Source organism: Bubalus kerabau, chromosome 8 (assembly GCF_029407905.1).
Source record: "Bubalus kerabau isolate K-KA32 ecotype Philippines breed swamp buffalo chromosome 8, PCC_UOA_SB_1v2, whole genome shotgun sequence".
NCBI classification, from domain to species: Eukaryota; Metazoa; Chordata; class Mammalia; order Artiodactyla; family Bovidae; genus Bubalus; species Bubalus kerabau.
In genome coordinates this window covers 50,335,706-50,353,154 of record NC_073631.1, presented here as the reverse complement: position 1 = coordinate 50,353,154, position 17,449 = coordinate 50,335,706, and the positions used below count along the sequence as shown (strand labels likewise).

Below are 17,449 nucleotides of genomic sequence, written 5' to 3'. Positions count from 1 at the left end.
AAAAAACTAACTCATTGGAAAAGACCATGATGCTGAAAAGATTGAAGGCGGGAGGAGAAGGGGATGACAGAGGATGAGATGGTTGGATGGCATCACCGATTCAATGGATACGAGCTTGAGCAAGCTCTGGGTGTTGGTGATGGACAGGGAAAACTGGCGTGCTACAGTCCATGGGATCAAAAAGAGTCAGACACAACTGAGCAACTGAACTGAACTAAACACCCTGGACAAAGATGGAGTCCAAAATGTTTCCTAGCCTCTGATTAACAGGTCCTGTAGGTGAATGGAAAATTCACCACTGGGAAAGAAAGAGGTAACTAGTCCAGAGTCAGATAAACTTTAAACAGGTGATTTCTTCCTGTTTCAAGGCAGATGGAACTGTGAAATAATAGATTCGGACTTTCTTTGGAGAAAACACTCTCACTCTGTTGTCATGGGGAAAAACAAGAGGGATAATGGTTAAATGAAGAAAAGAAACTAAATCTGTTTTTACTGGTGTTACTAGCCAACATTTGTGAAATATAACCATTGGGTCTTACAGTGTATCTGGCCGAGGTATCAGTGCCACATAGACTAAACAAAGTAGAGAAAGGAGGTGTAGATCTCTTTTTCTGGAAAAGGAAATTGGTCTTTTTGGTTTAGTTTTAAAATGGAAGGTACTGAATTAGGTTTGCATGCTAAGAAGTCAGCAGAAATAAAGCATTTGAAAGTTTAGAAGAGAGAGAGGGTGATGACTAACAGGAATGGGACCTAAGGAGATGGGGGGTGGGGTGGTGAGGTGGGAAGGGGTTGGGTCCAGAGAACAGGTTAGGGAGATTAACCTGGGGTAGGAGAGGCACCTCTTTCCTTGAGCCTGGACAAGAAAGAAAAGATGTGTGGAAGCTTATATCTGTCAGGATCAACCTAGTTATGCTTCAGTAACAGCCTCCAAAATCATCACGGGTTTACAAAAAGAAAAATGACTTCTCACTCCCACTACACATCCAGAGCCTGTTCGCTCTGATTTGGTTCTGTGTCACTCACATTTCAGGATTTAGCCTTGTGGCTCAGTGCCTGTCTGGAATCCTGCAGTATCCGTGGCAGAAAGAAAAGAGAATGGCAACCACATCTGAGTTCTTAAAGCTTCTGCAGGGAAGTGGTGCACATCAGCTCAGTCCACATTTCATGGCTAAAAACTCCTTTGGTCATGAATGAGTTTAATAGGATGAGAACAAAGAAGAGGGACTTTAAATAAGGGTGAACAATGCAATAACAAGGGGCTTTGAACACGGGCAAGCAATATAATCTACCACCCCACCCATCCTGCTTTTGTTGGTGATAGCAATAGCTCCATTCAGTCAATAACTATTTACTAAATCCCTGCTATGTGCCTGGCACTACACGTGGCTCTGAGAATAGACCTCTAAAATAAAACAGACCTCTTCTCTTAAAAGCTATTATAGGGAGTTCCTACTGATGGCTTGGTTTTTCTTACATAGGGGACTCTATCACCTGCTAAAGGGAGAGAGTTGTTTGGGGTTAAGGAGTTTGAGGAGAGAGGTAAACATTTCCAAAAATGCTGAGCAAAATGGGAAAGAATGCTGAGTGGGGGGAATAAAAGGATTGTCAGGCAGCATCACATTGTCCTGTTCTGGATGATAGACTCATGGTGGTGTGATGTTTCCTATTGGTGCTCAGCAGCCTGAATACTCTAAGGGCAAAAACAGTAAGTTTCTGGGGGCCAGCTAGGAAATAAGGGAGCCAGAGATGATGTTGACAGTGGAAGGAATGGGCCTAGGTCTAGATAAGGAAGAAAGTGAAGTCCTCTTGGGTAAATGCTGGGCAACAAAGCCCTAGGAGGAGGATGAGTGAGTGAACTAGAAAGGCAAGATATACTGACCAGAGGAAACAAGGCTGTAACTTAAGGTTTCACAGGTGGAACAGTTCTTGGTACAGAAAAAGTCCAGGGTGTGGACATTGGGTTGGGGCCAGTTGATTTTTTTTTTTAAACATTTTAGTGTGACAGCTAAATGGGCCTTTTTTTAAAAAAATTGGAGTATAGTTGCTTTACAATGTTGTGTTAGTTTCTGCTGTTCAGCAAAGTGACTCAGCTATGGGGCTGGTTGATCTTTATCCAGGCCTTCATTGTTCCCCAGAAATTGTTCCTGCACTTAAGAGTCATATCCATATGCAGTTTTATCTTGACGTAACAATCCAATGCTTAATATACTGGGGATAATGAATTAACTACCTATATCGTTTTATTTCCCCCAACTCCAGAACCCAGTCATTTCATAGCTGCTTTGGAAAAGGACAAAGAAAAATGTGACATTTCCTTTTGAAGTCTTCATACTTCTCTGTACATAACTATGTATACCTGCTGTTCGTAGTCGCTCAGTTGTGTCCGACTCTTTGTGACCCCATGGACTGTAGCCTGCCAGGGTCATCTGTCCATGGGGATTCTCCAGGCAAGAATACTGGAGTGGGTTGCCATGCCCTCCTCCAGGGGATCTTCCCAACCCAGGGATCGAACCCAGGTCTCCAGCATAGCAGGCCGATTCCTAACCAATTGAGCCACCAGGGAAGCCTAGTGTTTTTATATTCTTATTTAACTTAATCATATTGGAACTGATTCCTTTTCCTGCTTCCTACTCAATAGCAAAAAACTCCTTTTGACATCAAGTTTCTATAAATGTTCAGCAAATTCAACAACTATCCTTTCTTTTTTAAAAAAAAGTTTTTATTGGAGTATAACTGATTTACGATGTTGTGTTAGCTTCAGATGTATAGCAAAGTAAATCAGTTATATGTATACATATATTCACTCTTTTTTAGATTCTTTCCCCATATAGGTCATTACAGAGTATTGACTAGAGTTCCCTGTGTTACACAGTAGGCCTTTATTAGTTATCTATTTTATATAATAGTAGTATGACTATGTCTATTCCAAACTCCCAATTTATCCCTCCCTCCTCCTTTTTCCCCAGTTACCATAAGTTTATTTTCTAAGTCTGTGACTCTATTGCTGTTTTGTAAATAGATTTCTTTGTACAATTTTTTTAAGAAACTACATATAAGTGATATCATATGTTATTTGTGTTTGTCTGACTTCCTTCACTCAGCATGATAATATCTAGGTCCATCCATGTTGCTGCAAGTGGCATTATTTCATTCTTTTTTATGACTGAGTAATATTTGATTGTATATATGTACCACATTTTTTTTATCCATTCCTCTGCCCATGGACATTTAGGTTGCTTCTATGTCTTGGCTCTTATAAATAGTGCTGCAATGAATATTGAGGTACATGTATCCTTTCAAATTATGGATTTCTCCAGGTATATGCCCAAGATTGAGATTGTTAGATCATATGGAAGTTCTTTATGTAGTTTTTTATGGAATATCCATACTGTTCTCCTTAGTGGTTGTACCAATTTACATTCCCACCAACAAGAAGCAAGAAGCAACAAGCGCAGCCGCAAGGAGAGCTATTCCATCTACGTGTACAAGGTGTTGAAACAGGTGCACCCGGACACCGGCATCTCGTCCAAAGCCATGGGCATCATGAACTCATTTGTCAACGACATTTTCGAGCGCATCGCGGGCGAAGCGTCGCGCTTGGCGCATTACAACAAGCGCTCGACCATCACGTCCCGGGAGATCCAGACGGCCGTGCGCCTGCTGCTGCCCGGCGAGCTGGCCAAGCACGCCGTGTCCGAGGGCACCAAGGCGGTCACCAAGTACACCAGCTCCAAGTGAGTCCTTGTCGGGACTCGGCGCTCGCACGAGTTGCCAAGCTACTTGACCGAAGCAGGAATGAGAGTGGCGCTTTTTCTGCCCCAGGGTTCCAGGACATAGTCTGAGGCAAGATGGAGGGTGTGAGGGGCCTTCACACTTCACTTCATCCCTTCTACCCATCACAGCATACAAAGCAACTACACCTGGATTTTTCCAAACAACTTTTATTTCCTCAAAGTCTTCCTTAACCCTATGGAACAAGAAGCTGCCACTGAATAGGGCCCAGTATAGGGGCTACTTTCTTTTCTACTCCCTCCCCCCAATATAAAAAAATATATATAAAAAAAAAAAAAAAAAAAAAAAAAAAAAAAGGTTTAAAGGTACTCTGATTTAAACAATTTCCAATAAGGCTGAAGTGAAGGAACAATATAGAAAGTTGTATCAATATAAAGGGAATGACCTTTTTTTTTTTTTGAGCTTTCATGGGCTTTTTGGCCATCTGTATGTCTTCTTTGGAGAAATGTCTACTTAGGTCTTCTGCCCATTTTTTTATTAGGTTGTTTGTTTTTTATATTAAGCTGCATAAGATGTTTGTATATTTTGGAGATTAATCCTCTGTCACTTCATTTGTAAATATTTTCTCCCATTCTGTGGGTTGGCTTTTTATTTTATGGTTTCCTTTGCTATACAAAACTTTTCAAGTTTAATTAGGTTCCATTTGTTTATTTTTGGTTTTGTTTTCAGTATTCTTGGAGGTGGATCAAAAATGATATTGCTTCGATTTACATCAGAGAGTATTATATTTTTTCCTCTAGGAGTTTTATAGTGTCCAGTCTTACACTTCGGTCTTTAATCCATTTTGTGTTTATTTTTGTCTATGGTGTTAGAGAATGTTCTACTTTCATTCTTCTACATGTAGCTGTCCAGTTTTCCCAGCACCACTTATTGAAGAGACTGTTTTTTTCTCCATTGTATATTCTCACTTCCTTTGTCATAGATTAGCTGACCATAGGTGCATGGGTTTATCTCTGGACTTTCTCTCCTGTTACATTGATCTATGTTTCTGTTTTTGTGCCAGTACCATAATGTTTTGATTACTATAGCTTTGTAATATAGTCTGAAATCAGGATACCTGATTCCTCCCACTCTGTGTTTCTTTTCAAGATTGCTTTGGCTATTTGGGGTCTTTTGTGTTTCCATACAGATTCTGAATTTTTTTGTCCTAACAACTATCCTTTCTCTAAGGAGAGCAAAATGGTGCTTATCTCCCAAATCTGTAAAGTAAAATGGGAACATGGAAATAGAAACATAAGAAAACAAAATGGGAAAAAGAGAGAGGAAATATTTTAAATGACTTCAAGAAAACCTGTCTTTAGTTTTCTTGAGGTACAATATATATACAATAAAATTCATCACTTTTATGATGAATTCAATTAATTCATCACAGAATTCAATTAATTCTGACATATGTAAACAGTTATATAATTATTACCACACATGTCATTTCCTTCACCCTAAAAAGTTTCCTCATGCCCCTTTGCAGTTGACTTCCTTTAGCCTCAGGCTCTGACAAGAACTGATCTGCTTTCTTTCACACTAGTTTTGCCTTTCCTGGAGAAGGCAATGGCACCCCACTCCAGCACTCTTGCCTGGAAAATCCCATGGACAGAGGAGGCTGGTGGGCCACAGTCCATGGGGTCGCTAAGAATCAGACAAGACTCAGTGACTTCACTTTTACTTTTCACTTTCATGCATTGGAGAAGGAAATGGCAACCCACTCCAGTGTTCTTGCCTGGAGAATCCCAGGGAAGGGGGAGCCTCATGGGCTGCTGTCTATGGGGTCGCACAGAGTCAGACACGACTGAAGTGACTTAGCAGCAGCAGCAGCAGCAGAGTTTTATGTAAACGAAATCATATAGTATGTAGCCTTTCACATTTAACTTCAAGAAAACCTTACAGATGAAAACAGCTGATAGGTTAAGAAAGGCAAGAAAAATAACAAATTTCACCGGTCCAAGTGTCCATTGACTTTAGCCTCATCCTAAGTAATAATTTCCAAGAAACAAATTGAGTTATACTAGTACTATTACTCGGAGAAGGCAATGGCACCCCACTCCAGTACTCTTGCTTGGAAAATCCCATGGACAGAGGAGCGTGGTAGGCTGCAGTCCATGGGGTCACTAAGAGTTGGACACGACTGAGCAACTTCACTTTCACCTTTCACTTTCATGCATTAGAGAATGAAATGGCAACCCACTCCAGTGTTTTGCCTGGAGAATCCCAGGGACGGGGGAGTCTGGTGGGCTGCCGTCTATGGGGTCGCAGAGTCGGACACGACCAAAGCGACTTAGCAGCAATAGCAGCAGTACTATTACTATGTACTAGTTATATTTTGCTAAAAATCATTAAAAATAAATACATAATAATTGACATAAAAATGCATAGCTGATTACCACTAATATGCACCTGATATTACCATCAGTGATAAACCTTTCTTAGGAAAGTGCTGCATGGAAAGATCTCAACAGTCTAATTCTAACAGTCTTATTTTCTGTCACTAATTTTGGCCATTGAGTCTGAAAGTGACCATCAGCAAAATTTATAAGTAGTTATGATATCCAAATTCATACACATAGTATTATAACATGCACACATTTTCCGTACTTTGTCCAGACAAATAGTTGGTTATGAGAGTGTAGTATAGTCATCACAAGCATACAATAGAAAGTATACCAGAACACTTTGTAATGGCAGGTCTATGAATAATCCATGTATGTGTGTTAATTCTTCTTGTACGTGTTACACTTACTGTTATCATTTCTATTCTTGTAGACTAAGACTCAGCAGCTTTGTGTGTGTCTTGATGTGATTGCAGCAGATCCAACAAACTGAGCCATTAAAGAGTGCTTCAGGAGTTAAGAGCACTGATAATCAGATTCATGAAAACCCGTGTGCTTCTATAAATAATGGATTTTCCTTACAAATTAGAACTCTGAGGTGTCCCAAAGGGCCAAAGAAATAAGAAAAGGTCTAAGTTTAATTTAAAATTTCCTCTTTAACATTTTTAACAAATGTTGTGGCTTGTAAGGCTGGAGAAAGTTATAAAGCGTGATGGATAACCATTGTCAGGAGTTCCAGGTGGGTGAGTTCCTCACCTACTTCTCCACTGTTACTGAGGTGAACTCAGGTCTGATTAGAATACCTGAGGCAACTTTGAAATACAAAAGTGTGCCAAGGCTGAATGGAGGGGTGTGTGGAAATAGGAGTGGTGCAGGAATAACCACCTTGATCAAATGGATGAGTTTCAGGCCTTTTATAACATTCAGAAGGAAATAAACAAGGGGCTGGATGCCCAATTTACCCTGCTTCGACTAGCTATTTGGTAGGAATAGTAGATTAATCCTGGGTTTTGAACAAAGTTGGGGGCCCATTTGAGTCTTTGTTTTTATCATTATTTGTCATGTTGTGGAGACCTATGAGAAACAGTTTTTCAGATCTCCAGAGTTATGACCAACCTAGATAGCATATTAAAAAGCAGAGACATTACTTTGCCAACAAAAGTCCGTCTAGTCAAGGCTATGGTTTTTCCTGTGGTCATGTATGGATGTGAGAGTTGGACTGTGAAGAAAGCTGAGCGCCAAAGGATTGATGCTTTTGAATTGTGGTGTTAGAGAAGACTCTTGAGAGTCCCTTGGACTGCAAGGAGATCCAACCAGTCCATCCTAAAGGAGATCATTCCTGGGTGTTCTTTGGAAGGACTGCTGCTAAAGCTGAAACTCCAGTACTTTGGCCACCTCATGCAAAGAGTTGACTCATTGGAAAACACTCTGATGCTGGGCGGGATTGGGGGCAGGAGGAGAAGGGGATGACAGAGGATGAGATGGCTGGATGGCATCACTGATTTGATGGACATGAGTTTGGGTGAACTCTGGGAATTGGTGATGGACAGGGAGGCCTGGCATGCTGCAGTTAATGGGATCGCAAAGAGTCGGGCATGACTGAGCAACTGAACTGAACTGATACTACTTGATTTGACTTAGGTCATACCTGAATGGTCTAGTGGTTTTCCCCACTTTATTCAATTTAAGTCTGAATTTGGCAATAAGGAGTTCATGGTCTGAGCCACAGTCAGCTCCCGGTCATGTTTTTGCTGACTGTATAAAGCTTCTCCATCTTTGGCTGCAAAGGATATAATCAATCTGATTTCAGTGTTGACCATCTGGAGATGAAAGAGATGGGAATACCAGACCACCTGATCTGCCTCTTGAGAAACCTGTATTCAGGTCAGGAAGCAACAGTTAGAACTGGACATGGAACAACAGACTGGTTCCAAATAGGAAAAGGAGTAAGTCAACGCTGTATATTGTCACCCTGCTTATTTAACTTATATGCAGAGTACATCATGAGAAACACTGGGCTGGAGGAAGCACAAGCTGGAATCAAGATCGCCAGGAGAAATATCAATAACCTCAGATATGCAGATGACACCACCCTTATGGCAGAAAGTGAAGAACTAAAGAGCCTCTTGGTGAAAGTGAAAGAGGAGAGTGAAAAAGTTGGCTTAAAGCTCAACATTCAGAAAACTAAGATCATTGCATCCGGTCCCATCACTTCATGGCAAATAGATAGGGAAACAGTGGCAAGAGTGGCTGACTTTATTTTTCTGGGCTCCAAAATCACTGCAGATGGTGATTGCAGCCATGAAATTAAAAGACGCTTACTCCCTGGAAGGAAAGTTATGACCAACCTAGACAGCATATTAAAAAGCAGATACATTACTTTGACAACAAAGGTCCATCTAGTCAAGGCTATGGTTTTTCCAGTAGTCATGTATGGATGTGAGAGTTGGACTGTGAAGAAGGCTGAGTGCTGAAGAATTGATGCTTTTGAACTGTGGTGTTGGAGAAGACTCTTCAGAGTCCCCTGGACTGCAAGGAGGTCCAACCAGTCCATTCTAAAGGAGATCAGTCCTGGGTGTTCATTGGAAGGACTGTTGTTGAAGCTGAAGCTCCAATACTTTGGCCACCTGATGGGGAGAGCTGACTCACTGGAAAAGACCCTGATGCTGGGAAAAATTGAGGGCAGGAGGAGAAGGGGATGACAGAGGATGAGATGGTTGGATGGCATCACTGACACAGGGGACATGGGTTTGGGTGGACTCCGGGAGTTGGTGATGGACAGGGAGGCCTGGTGTGCTGCGGTTCATGGGGTCACAAAGAGTCAGACACAACTGAGCAACTGAACTGACTGACTGACTGATGCTACTTGATAAATATACTAAATGCTAGCTATTAAATTGTCTTTCACGGAAGGACACTTGAAAATGAAATCTTTATTTTGTATTTGGTGATAATTTCATAGTTCTAAATCCTAATTAATTAAAAATTGGTCCTGCTTAACCATGTAGTTACATATTTGTTGTTGTTTAGTCGCTAAGTTGTGTCCGACTCTTTGTGACCCCAGGGACTGCAGCCCACCAGTTCCTCTGTCCATGGGATTTCCCAGGCAAGAATACTGGACTGGGTTGCCGTTTCCTTCTCCAGGGGATCTTTCCGACCCAGAGACTGAACCCACATTTCCTGCATTAGCAGTCTGATACCCCTGATGCCTAATTCTACCTTAGACAAATGGAGCCTTTTCTATTGGTAACATGACTTCATTTTCCTCTTATCCTCTGGAAACTGCTCTGTGTTCAAGTTGCTGCTGAGTGCAGGCCTTATGACTGTTTCTGCATTCAACAAGCAATGTTAATAGCATATTTACTTGCATTGATATTAAGCCTTTTCACCTTAAAACTGTAAATTCAATTCAAAGACTGAAGCTTAAACTTTATGCTACCATAAACAAAGCCCACTTTGTAATCAGAATTCTATTCCCCCCCCCACCCCCCCGCCCCTGACACACACACACAGAACAATGGTCAGTTATACATCCATGGATTCCAGGAAGCTATGCAAAAGCATTTGTCATTTAAGTAAAATAGGTTATAGAAATTTTAAATGAATGAAGGAAGAAAGGTCCAAATTAAGAGCAAAATGGATCATTTTTCTTCTTTGAATTGTACTCTTTAATATATTAATAACATAATCTCCCCAAATACAATTTTTAGTATTTTAATATTAATTTAGTTTTGAAAGTAATTTTCCCTAGTAAACATGTTAGGTCAACCAAAAAAAGCCTCGTTTGTTTTAAACCTTGTTGTTGAAATAATTCTAAATGCATTAGTATTATTCATTACCTTGGTAAGCACCTAGGGATATCTCACCACGTCTGTAATCTTTGCCTTTACTGAATCTCCCTATAGATGGAGGCTATTGTCAGGAATCTGTACTAACTCCGAGACATAGTCTGGACTGAAGTTGCTTTTAATTGAAGAGGCCTCAGTGTTTGGACCGGAGAAGGCAATGGCAACCCACTCCAGAACTCTTGCCTGGAAAATCCCATGGACAGTGGAGGCTGGTGGGCTGCTGTCTACGGGGTCGCACAGAGTCGGACACGACTGAAGCGACTTTGCAGCAGCAGCAGTGTTCGGACAATGAATCTCTCTCAATTCACAGCCTCCACCTCTACCCTCCATAAAATGAGACTTCCACTAACTTGAATGACAATTGCAAAGTTCAAGTACCAGTTTTCATTAAGTTGGTTTTCCCCTGGTAACCTGTGTCTTGTAAAACCTAAATCTTAAAAACAAACTATTAATCATAGGGACAAAGGAAATCAGTTTTACGCAAAAATGCAACCACGTATGAGAACTACGCAAATGGATGGTTCACGTTTGGCTGAAGTCATCCGACGTCGTTTCATTTGCTTTTGTATTTCCATTTGCCAACCCGTTTCCCAAGATCGAGCGATTACAGCGATGACACCAGTCAGTCTCGCACCCTGTCAAAGACTGTGGCCCGTTGCCAATTACTCCTCGGCAAACTAGACTCAACTGGGTCTTATCCTCTGATTGTCTGTCGGGACTGAATTCAACACCCGAATTTGGGTGCAGGCTATTTTCTCGGGAAAAGTCAAAACATCCTCAAAGGATCAAAGAGCTCAGTCACAGAGGTGGAGGAAAGTGGAGCCGATGAGTCAGGTTAGCAAACCCCTCAGCCCTTGTTCCTCAGCGCAGCGCTCCAGATTTTAAAGACGGTTAGGAGGACCAGGAGAGACACGAGGGATGAAGGCAAAAGGCTCGATCCTGAATCTGAGCCAGAGACAAAGGTGAGGAACTGCGCGAGGGGGACGGGGAGACGGACAGAGGGAGGCTCCTCAGCCCCCAGCCAGTGGCGTGACTTCAGGAGGACTCAGAAAACGGGCCAGGACTGGGTAAGGATAGGAAGGTGCCAGCGGGGCGGGAGAACAGGCTAATCTCAGGAGTGGCGAGGCTGGGAACGCCCCCCTCCCGGCCCCGCCCCCGCCCCGCAGCGTAGGGCCGGGAAATGAAAGCCAAGCGTGCGCGTGGGTCACGGGCCGGGGCGGCCCCTCAGCCTCCGGCTTCCCGGGGTGGGCGTCTCCGAGAAAGGCGCGTGCCTCACGTCCTTCCCACCCCGCCCCCTGCAATCTGCGCACGCGCGGTCTCACCCCGCCCCTCGCGTCCCCAGCGGAGCGATGAGACGGGGGCGGGCAGCCGGGGTGAGGAGGCCGCCGGGAGTCCCTAGATTGCCGGCGCGCTCCGCCTCCACCGCCGCTCCACCGCCGCCGCTTCCCTCGTCGCGTCACGGCTCCCGGGACCGCCCTCCTCTGGCCCCTCCTACTCGCTCCCTTTCCCCCTCCTCTTACCCTCCCCCTCCGACCGATCGGTGACTTAAGCAACGGAGCGCGGTGAAGCCCATTTTTCTCCTTCCTCGCAGCCGCGCCGGGCAGTTCGCGGCGCGCGGCCCCCACGCTCCCGCCCGAGATGAATGCTGCGGCAGAAGCCGAGTTCAATATCCTCCTGGCCACCGACTCATACAAGGTAGAGACTCGGGGAGGAAGAGGGTGCGTCGGGGAACAGCGCGAGGCTGCGGGGCGGGGGCGGCCGGGCTGGGGGGGGTCTCGGCGCTGGGGAAGCCCCGAGGGAAGAAGCGGCGTCGGCGGCGGGCGGGATGGGGCAGGTGAGGCTGGCGCCGCAGTTGGGGAGGAGGCTGATGGAGCAGGGATGGAGGGATGGACGGCAGGAGGCGGGGCCTGGGGGGTGCGTGGTTGGGGCGGTGCGGCGAGGGGTTGAGGCGGGCCCGAACCGGTTCCCCGCACTCGCCGCCCGGAGCTCCGGGCAGCTCAGCGGGCCGACGGCCGGGGCGTCACTGGATGAGCTCACGCCTTCCCCAGGAGTGCGGCCTTTTGGTCCTGGGCCAGGCAGGGCCGGCCTTGGTTAGGGCTTGCCTGAGGAGAGCAGGTCAGTTAGGTAACGGCCCCTGGGATTCCGCCGTGGAAAGAGGGAGTCAGGTTTGAAAAGTGGGGTTCCCCCCGCGGAGTTGAGTCAAGCAAGCTCACCCCTTAGTCGGCAGATGTGTCCCTCCTCGAGGAAGGGGTGGGCGAGGTCTAGTAGGGCTGCTGGATCAGCCAGCCACGTTCTTCTGCCGGTGGCCCGGGTGCGGAGGACCCTTATCTGTCTGTTCCGGGGAGCCCTGCTCGATTCCCCAGTCCCACTCCATTGGGCTCGGTTTCAAACTCCCTTGCGTCTGGTGATCACTCACACTCCTCATCGTCTGTTGCAAAGGCCGATCTGCCTTTATTCCATTAGAACCACTTTGTGATTTCTGTGAAAAGGAAAGTGAAACACAAGAAGTTTAAAAAAAACTGTAGTTAACCTAGAGAACATGTTGAGAGGACACAGCGTTCTGTTACTATGGCTATTGGACGCTTGTATGTATAGGTGTCCCGATCATTTTATTTGAAACTCACATACATTAATAAAGGGAAGAGTAGTTAAAGGGAAATTTGAAGTAAACTGGATTATACTTTGCTAACAATCTTTGGTATCCAGGACACCTAAAAAATGACATGTCAGACTGAAAACTCCACTTTCACAAAATAAGTTTCAGTTTTTACTTGAGCAGCATGGTAGTTTGGAGTATAGCGATTAAAGCATGTTTTCAGATTTTTTGTTGTTACTTTTAGTTTTTTTCTTAAATATTCCAGTATTTTCGAGAATCCCATTTTACCTCTCTTTTAACTTTTTTTCCTAGCTGGTTTAAGATTCTACTTTTGATAATTAAGGTGGGTTATTAAAGTAGAACCAAGTTTCTTTAAGGAGTGGTCTTTTAAATGGAACTTTAAAATGGAAATCTACACAGTTGCAAGGAGATCATAGTGCTATCAAGGATGGTTTACTTGTGCTTCTCTTGTGGTTACTTAGTTCATGGTATTTTGAGTGTTTTTAATAGTGATTTTAGAATGGTCACATTCACAGTTTTCTAAAACTTCATCCCCTTAACTAAATTTTTAAAATAATTTTCAAGTTTTTTAATGTATTAATAACAAGAAAGGTAAGTTTTAACTTTTAAAAACAAAACAGTGTGCAAGCTTCTTTAGTTTGTGGCTCCTCTAGCTATTGTATATAAGGAATGTAAAATTGCTTTAACATCAGTTTCCTGGGATGAAAGGTAAGAGTGGTTACCCTAAAGTTTTCTAATCTGCTAGCTAGGCATACTTAACAGCACTATTAGAATTTGTACCTATTTAATAAAGTTTATTCCTGTCCATTTCAAGTCAGACTGGTTGGTGTATTTATCCCCTTCCTAATATAAAACCTTTTAAGAAGATTATCATCTTAGTAACTAACATGTTTCATTTCCCACCCTCCCTCCCAAGAAAACCCTCAAGAGGATTCAGTCAGGTTGATGTTTTATTATACCAGTGGTTTGCAGCAGTCAGTAAAATAAATTGTGTATTTTACACTTGCAATTTAGTTTTTAAGTTTCATTTTCCTTACATTTTTGGTGGTACTTATAGCCTGTTTCAGAGAAGGCAATGGCACCCCACTCCAGTACTTTTGCCTGGAAAATCCCATGGACGGAGGAGCCTGGTAGGCTGCAGTCCATAGGGTCACGAAGAGTCAGACAGATCTGAGCGACTTCACTTTCACTTTTCACATTCATGCATTGGAGAAGGAAATGGCAACCCACTCCAGTGTTCTTGCCTGGAGAATCCCAGGGACGGGGGAGTCTGGTGGGCTGCTGTCTATGGGGTCGCACAGAGTCCGACACGACTGAAGTGACTTAGCAGCATAGCCTGTTTATCATTTTTGCTTTTTTTTTTTAATCTTCTTGGATGAAGAGGAGACAGCAATGGTAATCTTGAGTCTAGAAGCAGTAAAATTACACTTCTATTTGGAAATTACCTGAGAAGATTATATACACATCCTTATCAGTACTTACATACTGTTGGCCAGTTAAAGTAGGGAGCTAGCAGCTTTGGTTGTATTGGTGGAACAGAACAGAACAAGCTAAATTGTTGATTTGGTTTTTTTGCAAGGGGTGGGGTGGGTAGAACTGAAGTAAGGATAATTGGCTGTCTAGGCACTCTAGAAAGGTATTTTGCAAGTAGATAGAATAATGTCCAAGCACATGACAACATGTAGAAATTTTGTTTTTGCTTGTATCCTTTCCAGACAGTTCAGGACAATTTGGACTAAAGGGGCATTTAAAATATGTATTCATTTCTGTAATCTCTTACTTCATTATACATAATGATGAACGAAGGAAATAGATGAATGTGGTTGTTTCTTCTGTTTTCATCCTGGGTTCTTGTTACAAATGAAAAGGACACTTAAGTGTTAACCACTTATATTTTCAAAATGGTTTAAAGAAAATTATCTACTGGGTTATATTTACATTGTGCTAATAAGCCAGCTAAGGAAAGGTGCATTGGGGCTGGCCTTAGCCATTGCGGTGCTAAAATAGTATTTGGAACATTTTTTTGTAAAGGAAATAAGTCATTTTTTTTCCCACTTATTTCTGGGATGGCCACTGATCAGTTTCCAACTAAATGAATCAGTAAAAGATTCATTTCTATTCCATTCTTCTTCCCCTTCTATATAGATAATGTCTGTAACAAACTACAGCAGAGTTTTACCATTTCTGAACATTCTACCTGTTAGCAGGTTGAAATGGAAGATGTTGTCAATTCAGACTCAGTTGGAAAAAATAAATAACATGCAGTGCAAGAAAGAAATCTCTAAGCAATTTACAGTTTAAACCACGTCAGACACATAAGTTATGAAATGTGTTGTCCAGTGTGGGTTGCTTCTCAAAAGGTCATTTTAAACTGGTTATCTTGAATTCAACACATTTTCATCCATTAATTAATAAATATTAGAGACCCATTAGGTATTATATGGGTCCCATCACTTCATGGCAAGTAGATGGGGAAGCAATGGAACAGTGACAGACTTTATTTTGGGGGGCTCCAAAATCACTGTAGATGGTGACTGCAGCCATGAAATTAAAAGACACTTGCTCCTTGGAAGAAAAGTTATAACCAACCTAGACAGCATATTAAATAAGCAGAGACATTACTTTGCCAAAAAATGTCCGTCTAGTCAAAACTATGGTTTTTCCAGTACTCATATGTATGGATGTGAGAGTTGGACTGTAAGAAAGCTGAGCACCAAAGAATTGATGCTTTTGAACTGTGGTGTTGGAGAAGACTTGAGAGTCCCTTGGACTGAAATGAGGTCCAACCAGTCCATCCTAAAGGAAATCAGTCCTGAATATTCATTGAAAGGACTGATGCTTGAAGCTGAAACTCCAATACTTTGGCCACCTGATGCAAAGAACTGACTCATTTGAAAAGACCCTGATCCTGGCAAAGATCGAAGGCGGGAGGAGAAGGGGATGATAGAGGATGAGATGGTTGGAAGGCATCACAGATTGGATGGACATGAGTTTGAGTAAGCTCCTGATGGACAGGTGGGCCTGGCATGCTGCAGTCCATGGAATCGCAAAGAGTTGGACAGGACTGAGCAACTGAACTGAACTGAGGTATTATAAAAGACAAAAGATGTCCATTACAATCTAAGATGGGTGAAAGTTGATTTTAGAAAAGTTACAAAAGGCTGTATGATTTATGTATGGTCATTAAGCACCCAAGGTAGCTTTTTGAAAAACAGCTTGCTTCCTCATTAGTGGCAGAATAACAAATCTTATTTGGGCATTTTGGGGTTAAAGATTTGGGGCTAGATGACAATCATTCCTGTGGGTAAGTTAGTCCTGCCTCAGACTTGAGCTACCAGTGTCTTCCTCTGAACTGTTCCCTGTTTTTCAAAGTTGCTTCTCCTCCACCAATTCTGGACACTTAAGTATGGTTAAAACAGCTCCAGTGGCAGCCTAAACCCTGTGAGAAGTGTGGTCCTGCTGCAGTTTGTATGTCAGAGAGCACCTGTGCGTTCTTAGGATAGCGTTTTCCCAGTAAGTTTTATATTATGAATTACAGGAAAAACCCAGGCAACAGAAATAATAAAATCCTACATGTAAATCATGAATATACTTCATAGAAAAACTGGATGAGGCCAGTAATAATTGTAGAGTATCTTGCAAAACAAAAATACCAGAAACTGATAGCCTTTTTGTCAGTTTATGAAATCTCTCTTAAAGGTGTGCCAAGAAAAGGTGCAAGTTACTAGGAATTCTACCAGAGTCAAGGGAAGAGGCAGCATAATGATAATGGCTGGTTTTACAGTTTCTCCCCTTCACTAAAATAATGTAATCCCCAAATCCTTAAATTGTATTTTGATGTTAGTAGTGCTTCATAAGCCAAATAGCAATGAATTATTTTCTGGAGCAACAGAAGGACAGGGGTTGAGAAATCCTGAATAATATTGAAAAGAAGAAAAAATCCGTTATGATTTTTGCTGTTTCTGGCTCATTACTTTTGAAAAGGTAGAGAGTCTTAATAAGTGCCTCTTACGAGTGCCCTTAGATATTACACAGGTAACATAGCTTCATTTGTGACTTTGAGTCTGTTACTCCATATGCTCTTATATACACATGCTAGTGTTGAAATGTTGGCTTGTGATTATTTCTTAGTGATTATAACTGTGAAAGTAGGTTAGTAGTAGTTACCTTTGGTCATGTGATACCAATGTGGGAGGAAAGCTCTTGGAAATATATTATGTCAACCTTATAGGAAATCTAGAGAAGCTCAGGAGAAAAGTATACTTTGCTCTCACAGAAAAACTCTATGCAACTGAAATACTTCTCATATTTCTCTTGAACTGTTATACATGGTTAATTGACACTGGGAGTGCAGTTTTTAGAAGCTTATTTTTTCATGAAGTAAAATCAACCACATAACTGAAATTTAGATTTATTAGAAGAGCTACATTTTCCCTTGTGTCTCTGTTCTTCATCACACATATATTTCTGTGCTGGCGGGATTCTGTTAGTTGCAGGAAGGCTATGTCAGTTTAAGAAACATTTTTAGGGGTAGTCTTTGTGGAGAATATTAAGAGAAATTTGTTATTTTCTCATTTTATAAATTTAAATTTATTGTACAGCCATTTTCTCAAGTGGTGGAAGTTCAAGGCAGTGCTGAAAAACAATATGATTTAAGAGCGCTCTTTTGGCAGGTCACTTAATTTTGAATATTATGAAGCTTTTTGTTAGTGTTTATTTACCATACTTAAAACTAAGCTCTTGAGTTCCCTATCCAGTCCTTCCATGCCTTTCCTCGTCTCAGCAAATGGCACCATTATTCACTCAGTTGCTCAAGCCAAAAATCTAGGCAACATCATAAAATTCTCCCCCTCTTTATTCCCAAATCA

General features: G+C 42.4%; 2 protein-coding genes across 11 annotated transcripts in view; both read left to right on the top strand.

Moving 5' to 3' along the window:
• Positions 1–17,449, top strand: part of NAMPT (nicotinamide phosphoribosyltransferase) — a 378,494-nt gene that overhangs the window by 328,861 nt on the left and 32,184 nt on the right. For 9 of the 10 annotated variants that reach the window (XM_055590238.1, XM_055590236.1, XM_055590235.1 and 6 more), the window contains one exon: positions 11,556–11,659. In XM_055590238.1, coding sequence (XP_055446213.1) covers positions 11,556–11,659 — 104 coding nt within the window. Of the gene's footprint in view, positions 1–10,688; positions 10,799–11,555; positions 11,660–17,449 lie in introns of those variants that run through there. The other variant, XM_055590237.1, reaches the window with a different exon arrangement.
• Positions 3,304–4,078, top strand: LOC129658793 (histone H2B-like). Its single transcript, XM_055589633.1, has one exon. The coding sequence runs from the start codon at positions 3,304–3,306 to the stop codon at positions 3,736–3,738; it is 435 nt and encodes a 144-aa protein (XP_055445608.1). The 3' UTR covers positions 3,739–4,078.

Bases quoted from the DNA above. Each gene is read 5' to 3' on its own strand.
- LOC129658793 (XM_055589633.1), top strand. From the start codon at position 3,304: ATGGATTTCTCCAGGTATATGCCCAAGATTGAGATTGTTAGATCATAT.